Here is a 19,109-nt window from a genome sequence, read left to right on the forward strand (position 1 = left end):
AGAAAGAAAAAAAAAAATATCACTGTAAGATCATTCCATGGTTTGAAAATACAACAGGTTGCATAATTCAAATTTTAGCAAAATGGTTCTGGGGGATTAATTTTGGCATTTCTACATGTATAGGAATGTGGCTTTTCACAATCTCAGAGCCTGGAAATGTTCCCTTATAGGCAAGCTCTGACAGCCGCACCAACAGTCCCCAGGAGCCTAACTAACCTTACTGTCCTGATGCTTGGAACAGACGAAATAAAAAACAACATTCAAAAATTCATCCTCCCACTCTGCACTCCACTGCAGAATATATGATAGATCTCTGCTATCTTTAACCTCCCCCTTCAGCTTGGCCAGAGGCATACATGAGAACTCCTTACCACGCACAGATGAAATTTTGGAAGATGCTACACAATCAAGATACTTTCTGACTTCAGTGACATTCTCTAAGAATGAGAAAGTGGTTAATCCCATTCAGCAGCAAAATCCACAGACACAGTCTATAATGTGATAACCTCGCAATTTAGGGTACAGTGCAGCTGTGATCATCTGTTCAGGGACATGAATTTCTTAGAGATTGGAGTGAACACAGATCTTAATTTAAGCTATGCCATTCAGCACCTACAGCTAACAGGACTGGATCTCACTCTCAGCACCTGGAGGTTTTTTGACTCCTTCAAAATTCAGCTCTTTAATTCTCCTATATGCATGTTTGTTCCTTCTTTCTAGCTGTTTCTGTTTATTTATTTTATACTTGAAAAAAATTAACCTGTAATCAGATGTTTGCCATTTTCTTACCTCATTTTATTTAACAAAATGCTGCTTGAACTCAGTAACTATTAGTTTGCTATCACAATATGTATTTCTGGTCTCTTCTATCAATTGTGTTACGGCTAATAGAAATCTGGATGTATTATTTGTTACTATATGAGACTAAACCAATAGCAGACAGACTGGAAGGCCAACACTGCCCTCTCAGCTTGTGACATGCAGAGCTAACTCCATCAGCTTTTCTGTTGTTTAGAGCTATATGGCCCTGACAGTGACAGGTGAGGGCTAGTGTCCAATGCTCACACCCCCCTCACCGGCACATCTCAGCCATAGCTTAAGGCCTGGGGTCTTCTCATGTGCATTTTCCCAATGACACCATGGCCCCAGTAAGCAGGACCACTACACTTTTCTGGCTGTCCGTCTATCAAAACAAAAGCTGGAATACAAGGAGCTTTGTGAGGCAAGACACCAAATGCTAAGGGAATGAGGGAGCAGAATGTATTGGAGGCATTTCCCTCTCTAAGCACCAGATGAGTTATCCCATGGATGCCCTACAGACACTCTGGGAATGTGTCACAGGGCTAGACCTCAAGGCCAGTCTCAGCAGTGCTCCCACCATGTTGTGCAGACAAAGCCAGTGGCACTTCTCATGGGGTTAGGTTCTCCTCACAGCAAGGATGGCCATATCTAGCACTTGAAAATTAAGCAGCAAGACAGGCCCTTTCAAAACATTTCTCTCCTCTGAACAAAAAGTGTAGCTGTCTTGTCTGTAAATATCAACCATTTACCTGTTCTGGGCATTAACTTCTGATTTCTCTGTTACTTCCCCTGATACATCTCCTTCTTCCTTTTGCCGCAGCCTTTCCTGTCGAGCTCGTCGACGACGTTCTCTGGCAGCTTCTTCCTCATCATCATCATTTCTCTGGTAGGACAGCCTGCAACAAAGCAGGAAAGAGAGGGAAATAAGGGGACTGTAGCATGTAGGACTGCATGTCTGAAAAATCACAAAAAAAGCAGATGGCTTACTTTGGCTGCTCTATATAGTGTTTAGAAAATAAACTGTTGAGTTGAGACACCTCGTTTCAAGGCTTGGTTTTGTGTTCTTTTTCAGAAACAAAAATGACAAAGTGGTGACAGTGAAGGCAGCAGCCTCGCCACACTTTCAGCTTGCTCCTAGAACATATCAGGACCATAAAACCCCAGCCCAATAGCTAAGCAGACATCCTGCTGGACTTCATCATGATCCTGCCAGGATGCACTCAATAGTTTGAGCAGACTATCACTCAGGGTCCCATAACTGAGATTGGACTTAGTTAAGTAACTTTTCATTAAACCCCTCTAAATTTAGAATGACAGAATCATAGAATCCATGACAACACATTGTTTTAAATGCTGACAGTATTCTAGAACTGAGAACTACAAAATTGTGAGACACAAGCGTGACGACTCTCAGTGCTCGGTTCTGAGTGCCAAACATCTGACACCTACAAAACTTTTGTGAGTGCAGAGCCCTGCCAGGCTAAATCATCCAAGATCTCTGCTGTGATGAAAGGCTACAGCTGAGAATCCATTGTATTCTTCTAACCCAGTAGATGATTACAATTAGTTTCATCCTACTTGAAAAAGAAAGCAAGACATTACAATCCTAATAATCCCATGACCCATTCAAATCTTTGGCAAAGTGCATACCACTGCACAAGATAAAGTGAAAGGCCTGCATTCCTGTTATCTTTTAGTGCAATGAAAGTGAAATAGGAAGCTAACGTGTACCAAACCCAATCAGGGTAGTCATTTACTTTGCATCCAGCAGAGAGATATGATGGTTGAGAAGTCACCCTTAATTATGTAGTTGTTTATTTAAAAAATTGTGCAGAGTCAAAACAACCACAGTTGCAATTCAAAGAATATTTTAATATTAAAAGTAAACAAAAATATTTTGATTTAGTCATGAATCAGACTCTTCAGGTCCAAGCCTCTCCCACTGCCTTGCTGTAGTACTGTTTGTTTTTTTCCCCTCAAAGAAATACAGATTCTGCAGACATTCAATTAGTCTAATTTTGCCTTAAAAAGGAAGCTAAAGCTCAACATGTCTGAGTCATTTGTCAGACCTTGAACAGTATTTTCATCCAGTGCAACTTTCCTTGGCCTTAGTGCACTGAAGGATTTCATTTGTTATTTTCATGCTCCGCTTCAAGAGCTTGTATCTCTCTCTTTGTGCACAGTAGCTCTTCTCAAAGAAGGTGAAAACCAGGAGTGCAGCCATGAAGGGTTACAGTAGTGGGGAAGGGAAGAAGGGGAGAAGAAGAATTAAAAAGAGATGAGGCAGAGAAAGCAAGGAAAAATACTATCTGTTGTTTGTAAGTGATTTTAAAAGGGTTCAGTACTTCATCGAGGTCTTGGACAGAAAGCATATAATAATAATAACAATATAATAAGAACAATAGGAATATAATAATAAACCAATGATGTCTTTAATTTTCAGAGGAAAGAGAATAAAACCATACTGGCAAAGTGACTACAGAAAGCCAATTCACTAGAAAGATTTTCTGTCTGCAAGAAGCCTATGATCTGTTTAGCTCTGAACTGCAAACATAAGGGCACAGGACCTTTGCTCCTAGCCTGTGGCAGCTGGATAATAGCCATGACTGAGTCAGTTCCCAGTGCCAATGGCTGAGGAGCTATCTTTACAGAGAGACCCCAAGAGAATGAAGTATTTATCCTACCCTCTGCAACCACAAAGAACCCTCCTAGATAGTGAGGAGAGCAACCATTTTTAAGAAGTTCTTTAAAATGCCTTTTTGAAACAACCAGTTGCACAGAAAACTAAGAAAGGAAAGACGAAACATACTCTGAACAAAAAACTTCCACCAAATGGTACTCATTAAATAAGTCAAATGAAAGCAGATATGTATTTCCTGTCCTTGGACACATCGCATAGATCGCATAAGAAAGCTGACAATCTCTCTCAATATCCCTGTAAGTGTAAATGCTGCCACACTGTGTATCAGAGTGTTCTCCTGCAGCAGGAGAGTGGAGATAGGGGCTCCACTTTTAAGGATCACAGCATCCAATTCTGTTCATCAGCATGGATGCACAAAACATCCTCAATAACCTGGAAATAGGGAGCGGCCATCACAGATTGACAGTAGAACAAGCTGAAACTGCAGGCTAAGGTCAGCCTTAGCAGGCTTATAAGCATGCTGTGAGCAAACTTGTAATGTGATCAATTATGAAGAGACTCAGCAGGCACCTGAACTGCAACTGACATTCCATGAAAAACGCAGTCAAAGCAACAATGCATGATACAGACTCAACAGCTACCACTTCTTCGCATGAAAAACGCGCTTCTGATGACAGTGCTCCTCCCACTGATCTCTTAATCCTCATGCACTGAGGTCATTCACCCTATGTTGGCTGGCACATCGTTCACCTTCCTTGATTAGCTAATTCCCCTTCTCCTTAGAGTGACAAGCTAATTTCACAGAGAGATTAAAACACAGCATATAAATTAATGTACTCTCCACTGTACATTTCAGATTACAAGAAGACTGAGGCTCCCTTTCCTATTGCTACAGCTCTCCCTAACTTCACATCACAAGTCTTTATTTCCACTTGCTTACATCTTTTGACATTGGGTAGACCAAGAGTAAACAAATAACCAAGCGTGAAGCCAGGACTTCAGTCTGTATCAGACAGATGGAAATCCAATGATCCACGCTGGCCTGTGTTGTTTCTTCACCTTTGGAGAACTGCCTTCCAGCCCAGCATGTACACACCTTACAATCAAATTAAATTAACATTACATCCATTTTTCCCCTTCTCCACAACTGTTCAAGTCTCTCTCTACAGTTAGCTGTTCCACTGTCTCGGGTAATGAGAGCACAGCATGATCTCAAAGAAGTATGCCAAGCCTTCTGATATTAATTTTCTTATTAAATATTCAAACAAAAAGATGACTATACTTTCTTACCAAAGGTGTATGCTCCTGATCTAAATGACAATCAAAAGGAAAAAATAGCAGTGTTGACTACATCTCCTGTTATCCCTCTGTGTTTCTGACCTGAGAAAAGGCAGTATAACCTGCAAGCATTGTTGACAAGCCATTCTGGTAATGCATTAGTGCCAAGTCTATCATACTTCAAGTGCAGCACAACTCATGTTGAGGAGACTGAGCACCACATCTGAATGCAGCAGTATATCCCACCATGCTAGGTAAGGATAATTACACACATTCTGCCTCGCTGGGAAGGCAGGATAATTACAAATATGTTGAAGTCAACAACAAATGTTCTAGTTATTTCAGTAACATTACACTCAAAGTTAGTGTGATGACCCTACAGAAAATAACTCTGCTGTATTATGAATGGCACCACTTGCCTCAGATATTGCACCCTTTGAATTTTATGTCAAGCACTGAATTTAGATCAACTTATAACCCACTAAGAAAGCTGGTAATAGTGAATATGGTTGTTCAGTCTAGAGAAGAGAAGGCTTTAGGAAGACCTCATTACAGCCCTTTAGTCTTAAAAGGGATCTTATAAACAAGATAGAGACTGACTTTTTATGTGGTCTGATAGTGATAGGACAAGGGTGAGGCATGTAAAGGATAAACTCACAGAGGGAAGATTTAATTTAGATGTTAGGAAGAAACTTTTACTCGGAGAGTGGTGAGGCACAGGAACAGGTTACCCAGAGCAGCTGTGGATGCCCCATCCCGGGAAGTGTTTCAAGGCCAGGTTGGATGGGGCCCTGGGCAGCCTGGTTTGGTGAGCGGCAGCCCTGACCACAGCAGGGGGGTTGAGACTGTGTGGGCTTTGAGGTCCTTTCCAGCCCAACTCACTCTATGATTCTATGATTGCGAGGCTGAAACCGTTTCATACAATCCAGCTTCTACTAGTTTCCATTTGAAACCACCAATCAGCTCAAACATTATCTGAGGCACTTTGGTTTTAGAATGTCTTGCCAGCACTACATTATTATTATTATCTGAGTTATGACAGCATTGAAATTTTCTGATCAAGCTTGAAGGCCTGTTATACTAGGCATTTATAAAGGCAGGGGAAAATCTGGTCCCTGTTCTAAACAGTGTGTGATACTAATAGAAGAAAAACATAATGATTTGAAACAGTACCTACCCTCAGTGAGCCATAAGCTAAACCTAATTATTCTTTTCTATTTCTTACAATGGTGGAAAAACAATACTAATTTAAGATGGGTTAAACTGCTCCGTTCTAGAAGAGATGGGGAAAAAGAAGACTGATTCCACAGTCAGAGGAAGGGTGTCAGAAATATGGGGGGGGAGGGGGGAATTTCAAACAAAACAAAAGCCTTTGAGCATAGATTTTTAACTTAAACAGCTCAGGTCTGTCTCCTCTTTCTCCCGTGACTCGCTCAAATGCCAATCAGTCTTTGCAATCATCTGCAAAAACCAGATTGCATTCATAGAACCAGTGACCAGAAAGAGGATCATTCATCCCAAATCAAACTACCTCACCTCCATATGCAGCTTAACCTCTTTCTACGAACTTCACCTTTCATTACCTAACACCACAGCACCGATGTCTTTGCACTTGTGTGTCTCCTAATTGATGGCAGAGGGAAGACATCATTAAAATATCCTTGATGACAAATTTCACTGCCAGACTTGGTATACAGCAGCTGAACTCATTGGTCTTTTGCATTCTTAGAAAACCTATCTATTTACCCAGGCTCTTCCTGAAAGGATGGGTGGGGTGAGGGTGGGCTGTTACAACACCCGCTGGAGAGTGCTCTTTATGTCACTGCTGATATTTGGTCAAGTTTTATTTATGATTCCATATGTTTTTGTGTTTTGTTTTATTGTTACTTTAATTTGTGTTATCATAGGCACGCTTCAAAACATGAACATAAACAACTGATCAATCCTTACCTCCAAAAGACAGAAAATGTACATGCCTTCAGGGCATTAAATCTCTATCAAGCTTTGCATGTCATAGATTAGCTGCATTTTGTTCAAGTTGCATCAAAAAATGTGGTGAATAGTGGGGGAGCAGTTGTGGGGAAAACTATTTCTTCTAATAATTTCTCCATAGCTCAGTGAGAGCTGCCAGCATTCTGCTCAGACCTGATCAAGAAGATTCATTTTTTATGATGGAACAAGCAGAATTTCAATCCAAAATGCTCATGTTTCAGAAAGATATAGTGAGTGAAAACAGGGGATTATGCTGGAGACATGCATACATGCCACCGCAGTTCTCAGTGCAATGTTGTGCACGAATGCTCTTATTAACACCCATATTTTTCACATATTTCTCAATTAGACATGCACCACTTTTTTCACATTGAGCACAGGAGAGACAAATGGATAAAATTAACCAATGGATGGAAATTAAACCCAGACAAATTTAAACTGGAAATGAAGCACATGTTTCTAACAGTGAGGTTGATTAAATATACAAGAAATGATGGAATATTCATCTTAAGATGAATGCCTTTTTGGAAGTGATACTGCAGTAAAGTGCTAATTCTTGGGATCATTACAGACACAACTTGGTGGATTTCCATTACCTCTTATGTATAGAAAATCAGGCTAGATTATGCTGTGGCTTGTGCTGGACTTAAAAATTGTCTTCTACTTATAGAATGTACGTGTCTTCTCATTCACTTCACAACTCATCTCTGTCTCACAAATACTTTTGCTCTTTTCACCCACGCATTCTCCAGAGCTACGCAGCCAATATTCCTGACTTGGCATGTTACCGACAGAATGTTTGCACATGTTCTCTTGGAAAAACAGAGACTGACACACCTTTCAATGTAGTCCTTTCTCGTTTACATTATTTTCATATTGTCAGCTTCTAGTATCCTTTATTTTTTTAATAGCTCCAAAAAGTTTAAGGGATTTTTTTTTTCCCTCTGAGTAACCATCTATTCAGTGGGTTAGCAGAAAGATTTTATTTCCAATGGACCTGGCATCCATATTTTCCTACCATGACTTTAGCAGTCTCCTTTGTTCTACCTTAACTCTTGATCAGAAATATCTAAAACATAAAACAATGTGTATTTTAACAATTAAACTATTGTTCCTCTGTGCAGAATCTTCAGATGATCTACACTGGTTAAGGATCTGACCATGTGATTGTTGCTTTGTTTGTATGACGAAAGAACTAAGTATGGGAAAGAAATGGGATTCTTCTATATATTCTTCTTTGTGGTTTCTTTCATTTGGTTGTCTTTGACATTTAGTTTTGTTCACAGGTAAGAAAAGAATAGGTACACATGTCCGTTTAACAGTATGATTCTAAAAAACTAATTAGAAAGCAACTCCCCTGGGAAAAAAAAAAAAAAAAAAAAAAAGTATAAAAAATGATTTGCAAGCCAATAACCACAAGTGAAAATGACTCCAAATTGATGAAAAAATTACCGAGTAGTTCATGCCAAAAGTAACCAGGGAATTTATTTCACTGCTGAAGCTGCCATTGAAGCTTTCAGGACAGATTCTGGCTTCCTGAATTAGTGGTTTCTGTTGAAAATGTACGTTTCAGTTTAGTTGCAGCCCAGGATTTCCAATGTCCTGTCTCATCTCTTGCAGCCTTCTCTTTGTGATAATGCTGCTGCTTTGGTTTTAGATTCAGGCCCTGAAACCTGGGTCTTGTAGTTTGAGCCAGTCTGTAGTATCACCGCGTGGTTCTGCACAAAGGCAGAATGAGTCATGCACGCGCCTATTTTTTTTCCCTCATGGCTGAAAACTGATGATCTGTTTCATAATGTGAAATGCAAGCAGATTCTCCAACCACATCCAAATAACTCTGCTAAATCGCCTCTGAATACCTCAGCATAAATCGCATGCAGGACCACTAACATGAAGGGTAAAACCTTCAGCTACTGAAACAATGTTAAATTTGCTTCCAACATATATTATATTTAGATAAAAGAGCTTGCTGGAAATGTCCCAGGGAAAAGCATGTAATTTTCTCAATATGTGAAGTTTGTAATACTTAGCAGTTTTCCTTCAACCACGATAGATTTGACATTGACCAGTCAGGAAACAATCCAGTGCATTTAACCCATTTTTATTTAGAAGTTTCACACAAAAAGCAAAAAAAAAAAAGTCACTGAGTAGAAAAGTAATTGGCTAATTTCCTTCTAGCAGGTAGCTATTACTTCTTTACTGCTTTTCTTGACACTTACTGGAATTCACACAGAAATCTGTCTCTCTGTACAAAAAGAAGCATACAAAACAAGTTTACTTCTTCCAGTTTAAAAATGTGGAAGCAAAGCCCAGTTGCTGTGCATACCACTGTGGTTGATGCGGTATTTGCTGCCTCTGTAGCAAATTGCTTGCTGCTTGCTGCCACCACCTCCACTTTCTAGTGCTTTATTGCATATAAAATTCAGTATCGCTTATGCCACATCCTTACCCAGTAATATTTCAGGCATCTCCCTGTTGAGAATAGTGGGCATGTTGCCTAGCTGAGGCATAAGTAAGGAGTTACAGGACTCACCCCAGAACATACAATTCACAATTGCTACAAAGCCAGATCATAATTTATTTTTTTTTGTGGTTTTGGGCCCCTGTATTCAATAAGGCTTTCAAGGCACTTTCATACCCTCAAATTGCTAGCATATTAAATGTATACAAAGTTAAGGACTAACTCCTCCTCTTTTGCATTGAATTGCAAACAAAGATCCAACTAATGTGATTAGAAGTTCACGGAAGACAGAAGGAATTAAAATGAAGAAAGAAATCAAGAGTTGTGACTTTAAAAAGAACCCTTACATTCTGACAATTATGGTTTTTCTAGAAAATATGTAAAAGTTTTGAGGAATGAAATCAAGAATTTTTTACGGCACCTTTAAGCAAACTGATGCCTCCTCATGCTCAAACTACAAAGTTCTGCGTTCCCTCCAAGAATCATTTTAACCCTTTCAAAATTCATGTTATCCTTTGCAGAGGATCAAAGATCTTTAAATAAAGGTTAAATAAAAAAAAAGAAAAATGGCACTAGGAGGATATCTTCATACTCTAATGTTCCATCGCATTGCCCAACCTACTCACGATCAATTTCCAGCATACTTCCATTCACCACCCATCCTGTCAAAACAAGACATGAAATTTGAGAAGAAAGATGTCTTTTTTCTAAGATGACACATCTTCTCAATGACAAGAATCCCTTTTAGCATTTTTTCCCTGCCAGGTTTTTCAGGGTACGAAAAAGAACCAGGGGTCAGGACTTTACACACAGGTGAATCCTGCGGGAAACAAAGTCCACGCTGATCAATATCAGGGACAACACTTACCAATAGCACTGAACCCAACTCAGAAGGAATTATTTCATCCATCATGGAAATGCAGCTGTGTCTAGGGTTGGTCAGCAGGTAGGCTATAGCTGAGACTCTAGAACGGTAGCATCACTCTCTGATTTAAGATTGATACTAAAACTGAGCGTAGATTAGAACAAAGCTAGAGAGCCAGTGGGGCAGGGAAGATGGAAGCAGAGATGATATAGGGAATGTGTCTGTAGAAAGGGGACTGGAACAATATGCCTCCCTGAGCTGGGGGGAGCCAGCTAGTAGCAACGGGTGACTAGATGATTTCTGAGGTCTTTTCCAATTTATTAATTTGATGAGGAGCCTGGGTGGTGGAAAGTGGATAAAGCTTGATGGAGAAAGCAGAGGGAGCGAAGAGGAAAGAGATCTGCCAGGAGGTAGCTGGGACAGTGAAAGAACCAGAGCTGGGTGAGCAGCTCTGATGTCAAAGTATTGAACTTCTCCCATGGCTTCTAAGTCTGCTGCACAAGGACCTGGAAACCCAAATTCCACCATGACTGACAGAATCGAAACAATAGGACAGCAAGTCACAGTTACTCAGTTACCTGTACATCATCTGTTTACTCCTTCAGCCTTGCATAATCTGAAATGACTATAAATGGTCAGAGATGGCTATTTGTATTGCTCGATTCATGAGAAGTATGGGTGTTAGCACTAGTCTGGGCTCTGTGAAACATCAAAACTCCTATATATTTCCCAGGGGATTCAAGATTGTAACTAACTTACTATTACTCAGGGCCAGAAAAGTCCCTGAAGTTCTCTGCTGTAGCTTTCACATACGCAGCAAAATCTGTGCTGTGTGAACAAGGTACAAGGCATGTATTTGCACACAGGGAACCTGGAAAAGTAATTTTACCAGATAATCATACAGATAATCACAGAATAACCATTTTTCCATCTACTCTTCCTGATACAAAATATGCAAGAGGACGGCACAGCCTTAATGTACCTCAGCAGACTAAATATTGAAATAAACACTTGCTAATGGGAAGGCAGCTGAAGTGCAAGAGGAGGACTTGCAATGAAACAGAACAGACTGCAAAGCCATATGCTAACTGGAATAAACCACTTTAGGGGAGATACAGCATTACAAATACGTTCATTGCTACAGCATATGGCAAACAGGGAAAAAAATAATGAAAATCAGATGTCTCAAAGTCTTCTAGTACTGATTCCCCATACTCACAATCCACGGATGCTGTGCAGGTGCAGATTTGGTTTCAAGGGAAATTCATGACTGTTCACTTTTAATGTGGACAAGCATCTATCTCTTTCTCAGATACTTAAGAAACCTACTGTCAACAGCTAAGGTGATTAGGAGACATTTTCTGTGAGACACAGGAGGAATTATGAGTGCAGATCCTGTCATTTGCTAACAAGATTAGGGCTAGATACATTCCATGCATCTCTCTGAACGTTAATCCTGATCTGTCTTTCACCTTCATGAAAGGTAAAAAAAAAAACAAAAAAACCCTTCCATAAAACAGGCCTGTACAGATATGTAAGGTCACGTACAGCACTTTGAACAGCACGCTAACGTCACAATGATTTGCAGACATCGTATACCAGCATTGCGCAATTTAAACAGCTGGAAATTTGACATGTATCCATTGCAACTATACACGCATAAACACTATAAAATATCCTGGCTTTATTCTTTTAATTAGCTTTCCCTTAGATGTGCCTGTTCCCCCTCGCACTGCTTCTCTGTGATGCTTATTCCAGGAAAAGTTACTCCTAAGAAACTAGCATAAAACTCAGTGTAAAAAGTTAGAGAGTAAAGCTGACTCTGAAGTCATGACAGATGACCAAACACACTGGAAATACAAACATAGAAGCCATGGAACTTCAGAAAGGGCAAACAAACAAACAAACAAACAAGCAAACAAATAAAAAATAAAAACAGAACAACAACAAAAATACCTTCTAATGGAATTCTATAGCCCAACAAAAACCCTTTTCCATTTCAAATATTCACTAACAAATTATTTACATATGGTGAGTTATTCATAGGAAATACCCAGATAAAAAACAGGAAACAAGAAAATAATAATTTGCTTGTCCTGACTGTGCTTGTGGTCCATGGACTTCCAATGGAATATATGCAGCTGTTCAAGGCACATGGGTGCAAACAGCTCACATAAATTACCATGCATAGATACCACGCCAGTATAAGGGTCTTTTTCCACAGTATATAACATGCTCACAAATAACAGCAACTATTATGGTAAGCATTAATTTTTCAATCTGGAACAGCAGTTCCATATACAGAGTAATAGTGACTGCAAAATGCTTCATGCTGAAATATCCCCACACAGATGGGCTCTGCAGGAACATGGGGAAGCTGAGTGGTACTGCCAGTTACACATTCACAGCAAATTATTGATCAGGTCCTGTTTGCTATTTAACAGCTCTTCCACTGCCAAACAGCTGTTCTTTGCCCTAGTCAGCCTTCTTCAGATACAAAACCTGGCCCTGAGCTTCATGGCCCTGTCCCAACTCAGGCTTGTCCATCAGACACCAGCTTTCACACTCCTCCACCACCGGCAGTTGTTGCAGGACAGGCTAAGCAGCACCAACCAGGCCCAGACCTATGGGTTCCAGGTTGCTTCCATGGAATTATTTCGTGTTATTATATCCTTTGCCACAGCATTCAGTGATCAAAGTGCCAGCCCCAAAACAATTAATTTGATGCCATGCAATATATTCTTTATTTTAGCTGCTTTTCATTATTTTGCTGAAAAGAAATTCCAGGTGAGTCCAGGGAAGGAAAGGTGAAGGAGAAAAGTGGATGGCACTAACCACAGAGCAGATGACTGTGACCAATGAGAGAAGGAAACAGAGAAGCTAGTCAGCTAGAGGAAGAGAATGGCAAAGGGCTGCTGTGGCAAGAAAGTGAGCAGATGCAAGTGAAGGCAAAAGAGAACCTAATTCCAAAGTTGAGGAAACAAGAGAAATTAAGTTTTCATCACCAAGAAGCACAGGTTTTTTGGAGACTGAATTGACATTATTAAGGAAAGAATAATTGAAAAAATTGTTGTTAAATGCACAAAAAATTATGTTTGAGCCAAGGCTTTTAGGATAATCTCTTACATTCCAGGAGTGAGCACAAACTGATATCTATTTTCCTTTCCTCATCATATTAGCACTTGGCACTCACTAACTTTCTATCAAAAGGTCTCAACATACTTTACAAATTTAATTAATCCTCACAACCCCTTTTGACTGCTGCATGCTGATTATTATTCCTACTATAAAGCTGGTTTATGGAATGGAAAAATAGGGACATAGACAAATGTACTTGTTTCAGCCTCAACCCCACAGCAAATAAGATTTGTGCATTGGCTGCAGTACCTCAGTCCTAGTCCAAACACTGTGGAAGTTAACAGGAGCTTTTTTAGCAGATTCCAAAGGCCACTGCTACAGGTAGGCCAAACCTCTTTCTCCCAGGCCCAACAGCTACACCTTGCCAACTTCCATTGCTGCACCCAAAAGTGTGTGAAAGCCACAGGCGGAACTGATTATCCTGGGACAATTTTTGCTGGCATACAGAACAAAGAAATATCCTCCCCTGAGTTCCCTCTGAGCAAGTGGCAGCCTGCCCCTCCTCTATGCAGTGCCTTCAGTTTCCAGGTACTTCCAAATCAGTAGTTTACATTTTAAAAAGAGATTTGCCTGGTGTAAAATGGGAAAGGAAACCCAGAAAGCTTCTTTACCCAGGGGAAACTTGCAGCCATGTCACTGCAAAAGAACCTCAGGCTTCATGCATGGGTTAGTGTGCCTCAACACAGCCTGGCAGCCCCTTCAAGCACCAAGTTGTGAACTAAGATACACCTCAGTGCCTGAAAATATGGAAAATATGGGTGCAGATCGCCTGCCTACCACTGAGTTAGTTATGCAGAAACTCTTGAAGACTTTGCTTGAGAAGGCTTCTGTGCTCAGCAGCTCTCACTGCACCATCTCCAGTGCCACACAGTAGATGGGACTGACCTGAATGTGAGCCAGGACCGTCAACAGCAGCCCTTACCAAACTACCTCTTGATTAAAGGGCAACATTTTCTGTCGCAAGATGAAATGCAAGATGAAAGAGCATTTTAGGAAGCCACTGGAGCTCCTAATGGAAAGGTATTCACACAACATAAGGACCCTTCAGAATAACACCACCAGAGAACAGGCCTTAGGCTTGGCTCAGACCTGCTGTGATTCATTCTAGTGTCTTCTTCCCAGCAGTCTGTACAAACTATTCACACATGTACATCAAGCCAATTGCAAGAGAGATGCAATCCACTTTATCCTTCTACGAAAGTCCTTACTGAATTTCAGTTATGTGTCCTGACAGGCACTGGAAGGAGCCAAGAAAACAAGCACTGGATAGCAAGTCTGTGTTTAATAGTCTTTTGTGAAAATACAACATTTGATAAATGAGGATATAGCAATGTAAACTGGAGAATATTTGGCACCAGAATTGGGACAAGAATAAGAGAAATTGAATTCCTGTTCTCAGAGCACGGTCCAACCTGTTACCATAACTCAGTTGATTGAGATTACTGAATAAATAAGAATAAATGAGATGCTTAAACCCACTTGTGTATAAGTTCCCATTCGACTACAGCAGGGTTCGGTTAAAAAATCATCCCTTTGGGAGATTCAAAGTTTGGCATGATGGGCATTACCTACATCAATAAGGTATTATAAGACCAATCAGTCTAATACAAACATAGGCATAAAATTAGACACAAACACTAGCATTTATCTGCCAATGGGGCAATCTTGGATTTTTATTTATGAGTGCTTCTGCCAGCTTAAAATGAATGTGAGATAGGAGTATTTTCATTGTTAGTGCATAGCTATGAGTGTATACCAATAATTTTTCTGCACTCTCACCAACAGTTTGATCAAAATACTCCCACAAAATTACCAAAGATTTAGGAAACTCCAGGGCAGACCGCACTACCTACTTTTGCACTTCAGAAAGAAAACTCCCAAAGGGTTTTCTTCTCTGTTTCACCTCCCCAGAAGCTTTTCCAGTTCCTTCTCCAGTTTCTTCTCACATTCCAAGCAGATCATGTCACTTCTCATCTAATGGCACTTTAATGGGTGTCTCCATCTTCTTACTCCACACCTGTGAGCCCTGCCCTAAATTCTCCCGAGCCTGAACATCCCAGCTTCATACCCTTGCAAAACTATCAGCTTTGGATGATATTCCAAAAATGGAAAAATGCCAGGTTCTGCACCTGGGATGGAGCAATGCTGGACACAGGTACAGACTGGTGAATGTGTCTGGGAAGCAGCTTTATAGAAACTGACCTGGGGGTGCTGGTAACAGCAGTTCAGCAAGAGCCAGCAGTGTGCCTGCCAGCCAAGAGTGCAAATTGCATTTGGGGTACATTAAACACAGCAAAGCCAGTCAGTCACAAGAGGCTATTCTCCTAGCAATTATGTGGCATTGTCTGGAATACTGCATGCATTTCTAGGATTCACAATATGAACAGGATGTTAAGGTCCTTGAAAGTGTCCAGAGGGAGGCAAAAAACCCAGTAACAGGGTTGGAAGGCATGTATATGTTTGGGAGGCTTGGACTGTCCAGCCCAGAGAAGGGGGAGGCCAAGAGGTGGACTGTAAAGGGGAAGCAAAAGGAGGTGCCAAGCTCTGCTTCAGATACTGGTAGGATGAGTGGAAGAACACAAAATTGCACCAAGAAAGCTGGGCATTTGAAAGTATTTCTTTATTGTGTGGGTGGTCAAAGACTGAAACAGGCTTCCTAGAGAGATAGTTCATGTTCCATGCTTGTCATACGCAAGAGGCATTTGGACAATGTCTTCAATAACATGCTTTAACTTGAAGAGGTCAGGCATTTGGACTAGATGATCCTTGAAGGTCCATTCCAAATGAACTACTCTATTATATTCTTTTCAGGGCTCAAGATCACATTGAACTTGTCGTACATCTTGAGAATTGCTGGAAAGAGCCAAAAGCTAGGCAGTGAACAGCATAATCTTTACCTGCTGTAGTGTAGTAAAGAGTACAATCATATCCTTTTTGGAATGAGAAAACAGATCGGTAGTATTTCCACAGCAGAACTGCATAGGGAACAACAAGCATACATAGAATGCAACAGAAACAAGAACTGTTTTATGCATTCAGAGCATTCATCCTTCTCATTTAGGGACTACAAGCATATAGCTAGATGGTATGTAACAAAGCTAGACTTTGTCTCTCACCTGATCACTCCTTAGGGTATCGGGTGAGGCTAAAAGGGAAGAATCCAAGAAATCAAGCAAGGAATTAACCCGACGGCTATCTCCAAATGACAAAGAATCAAGTGAAGCTATCAGATATGCACAAAAAAGGAATATTTCTCCTCAACTGGATGGGCTGCAAATTATTGCTAATGAATATGCTGTCAGTGGGAAGATTTTGTGGCCATACAGATAAGGACTGGCAGAAGAATCAAGATGGCATTACTGTAGTAGCTTTTTAGCATGTCAACAACTCTTGAGTAAAAGTTACATTTGCAGAGAACTTCCAAGCTATGTCACTGTAGGCTTTATGGTAAATCATAGAGAAACTAAAAGAAAAACACTTCTCAGCCTTCATCTTCCTTACTAAAGTAAAAGCTTAGCTGACTTTGGAAACAGATGTTACCTCTGTTAATTAGGCTTTGAGACTTTTTGAAATCCTAAGAAAGAAAACTGCTGACATGCTGTGTTTGACCACTTCTGTTCCAGAAGGGGACAGATGACTAAGGTCAAGATGCACAACTCTATCATACACACCCAGAATCCATGCCAGTGATTTCCATTCTTGGGAAGCATGATTCTAAAAATTTTCTGCTTCACAGAAGAAAGATGCTGTTGCACAAAACATGTGAGGCTATTCCTTGAGAGTAATTTAAAAATGGGACACCTTTAATTCAGGCTTTATTTGTAAAATATCATGTCGTACATTAGAAAGAGTGCTTAAAGGTAAGAATTAAAGAGAAAGGGAAAGGAAACACATGGCAAAGGACAGGTGACTGTAGATCCTGTGAGCTGGCAAGCCAGAGACTGCCTGAAAGTGAACAAAGTTTACAAAGGTTCTGTTATGGCCATTTCAGTGTGTGATGATGGTCTGCGCCATTTGGGGATACTTAAACCTACAGAACTGTACCTTGTGAGGCTCATCTATCCCACAGTCCAACTGCTCAGTTACAAACTCTTTCCCTCCCCATCTCAAAAAAAAAAAAAAGGATGATGCCAGGACACCAATATATATATGTGATGCTAGAAGGTACATCTTTAATTACACTGAAGCAACTCCAGCACTGAATGTACTACAGATGGAATTTGGCAAGCCAATAATCTCTTGTTCAAAAACATGTAATATATTTTTTATGATTAAAAAATGTGCAGGCAATTTGGCTATGAAAAGACAAATGGAAGCCAAGATCTCACATCCTGTAGTGACAAGTGTGCTGGTCTTAGGGATACATCTCTAGGACAGACATCCACATTTCTTAGAGTACCCAGGGTAGGAAAGCAAGTGCACTTGGACTGCTTCTGCAGGAGTGACTTGCTCAAATTTTCTGAAATGTACAGCAAAGAAGTCAAGAGATGTTTTCTTAATAAGGCTTTAAACTGTCTGGAAGAAGAGGGATCCTTTTTTTTTTTGTTTGTTGTGCAATACAGCAACTATTACATGCAGGTTCCATACCAGGACTGAACCTCCTAAACAGAAATATAAAGCAGAGCAAAAGTGATCCGGAAAAGACTGAATTCAGAATCTAAACTGCTTGCACAGAATTAATCTTTACAGATTAGCATGCTAAATTATGCTAGAGTCACTTTTTTCATGAGAATCCACATATTTCTCAGTAATGCTTAGTCAACATATAGAAAAATGTGGTGGATGGTAATTGAAAAGAAAAAATGTGACAACAAAGTCAACCAAATCCCTGATCTTCTAAAGAGGTTCTGACTTTGAGGAAGAAGAATCTGAGGACAAATAGATATCAGACAAAATTACATATATATATACACCCAAAAATAAAATGGTTGTGCAACAACCTTTTGGGTGTAGCCTACTTCTAGCAGCATATCTGTACATTTTGTTTAACATGATCTGGTTCATCCATCCCTGCTACAAACACTGTTTACTTATCTTTTCTGCATTATTACCATGAAAATCATCTTTCACATGTTTCGCCTACAGTGAATAACCTCAGCAATTACAGGAAATGTACTCTCAAATTATGTCGAGAAAAAAAATGGGTAAAAAGGTTTCACAAAGAGTAGAATCAAACTCATAATACACTGATAAAAATAAATGAGTGATAGAAAACTGGACAGTTAGTTACTAGGTAAAACATCATTCCTCTTGCTGTCCAGGAGCCACACAAGGGACACCACATAGGAAGGGACAGCCGCTTTGCATCAGTTTTGGCCTCCTGATGCAGCATAGAGTGAATTCTAGCATAGCCAGCACTTGGCTTGGCATTTCGTTTACCAAGAGACACAAAGAGACTGGAGAAGGAAAGAATTTCGATACCAGCTTCTGCCCTTGCTTGCAACTTTGCTCATCGTAACTCAACTGAAAGCTTGAGGAATTCTATTGAGTTCAGATCTGTGCTGAAGCCTCTATTTAAGCCTGGGATGCATTGCTCATCCCTGGAATTTAATGTGAGCCTTCAAAGCAGTTTGAAAGAAAAACAGCAGAGCAATTTAAAGTGTCAACAAACTCCTGTAATTTGTACTTTCCTCCAATGATGGATGTCTGAGAAGAGGGAAGTTGCATTTTAATACCTTAGACCAAAGTGTGATCTTTTGACAACTCCATAAACCATTTAGATGCTTCAGATGTATAACAAACTCCATAGAAACCTATGTTTCACCATGCCTGCTGCTTGCTCAGAGGTGACTACGGTAAATTATGCTGTTAAGCTTGCAAAATCTTCTTGCTACCACCTCCAGTTTGTGTGTCACAGTGAGATTTTACAGCACTACTGAACACTTGTAATGTTGAAAAGGAGAAGGAAGAGGGAAGGGGGGAAACCCTCCCTG

At 40.2% G+C, this 19,109-nt stretch overlaps 1 protein-coding gene across 4 annotated transcripts in view; it reads right to left on the bottom strand.

Annotated features, from left to right (window-relative positions):
- CALD1 (caldesmon 1) overlaps positions 1-19,109 on the bottom strand; it is a gene marked incomplete at both ends in the record, with an annotated part of 91,285 nt that overhangs the window by 29,140 nt on the left and 43,036 nt on the right. For all 4 annotated transcript variants that reach the window (XM_079540022.1, XM_079540021.1, XM_079540020.1 and 1 more), the window contains one exon: positions 1,551-1,697. In XM_079540022.1, the coding sequence (XP_079396148.1) occupies positions 1,551-1,697 (147 nt within the window). The remainder of the gene's footprint in view (positions 1-1,550; positions 1,698-19,109) is intronic.

The sequence above is a fragment of the Tetrao urogallus genome, assembly GCF_951394365.1.
Source record: "Tetrao urogallus genome assembly, chromosome: 1".
NCBI lineage: Eukaryota > Metazoa > Chordata > Aves > Galliformes > Phasianidae > Tetrao > Tetrao urogallus.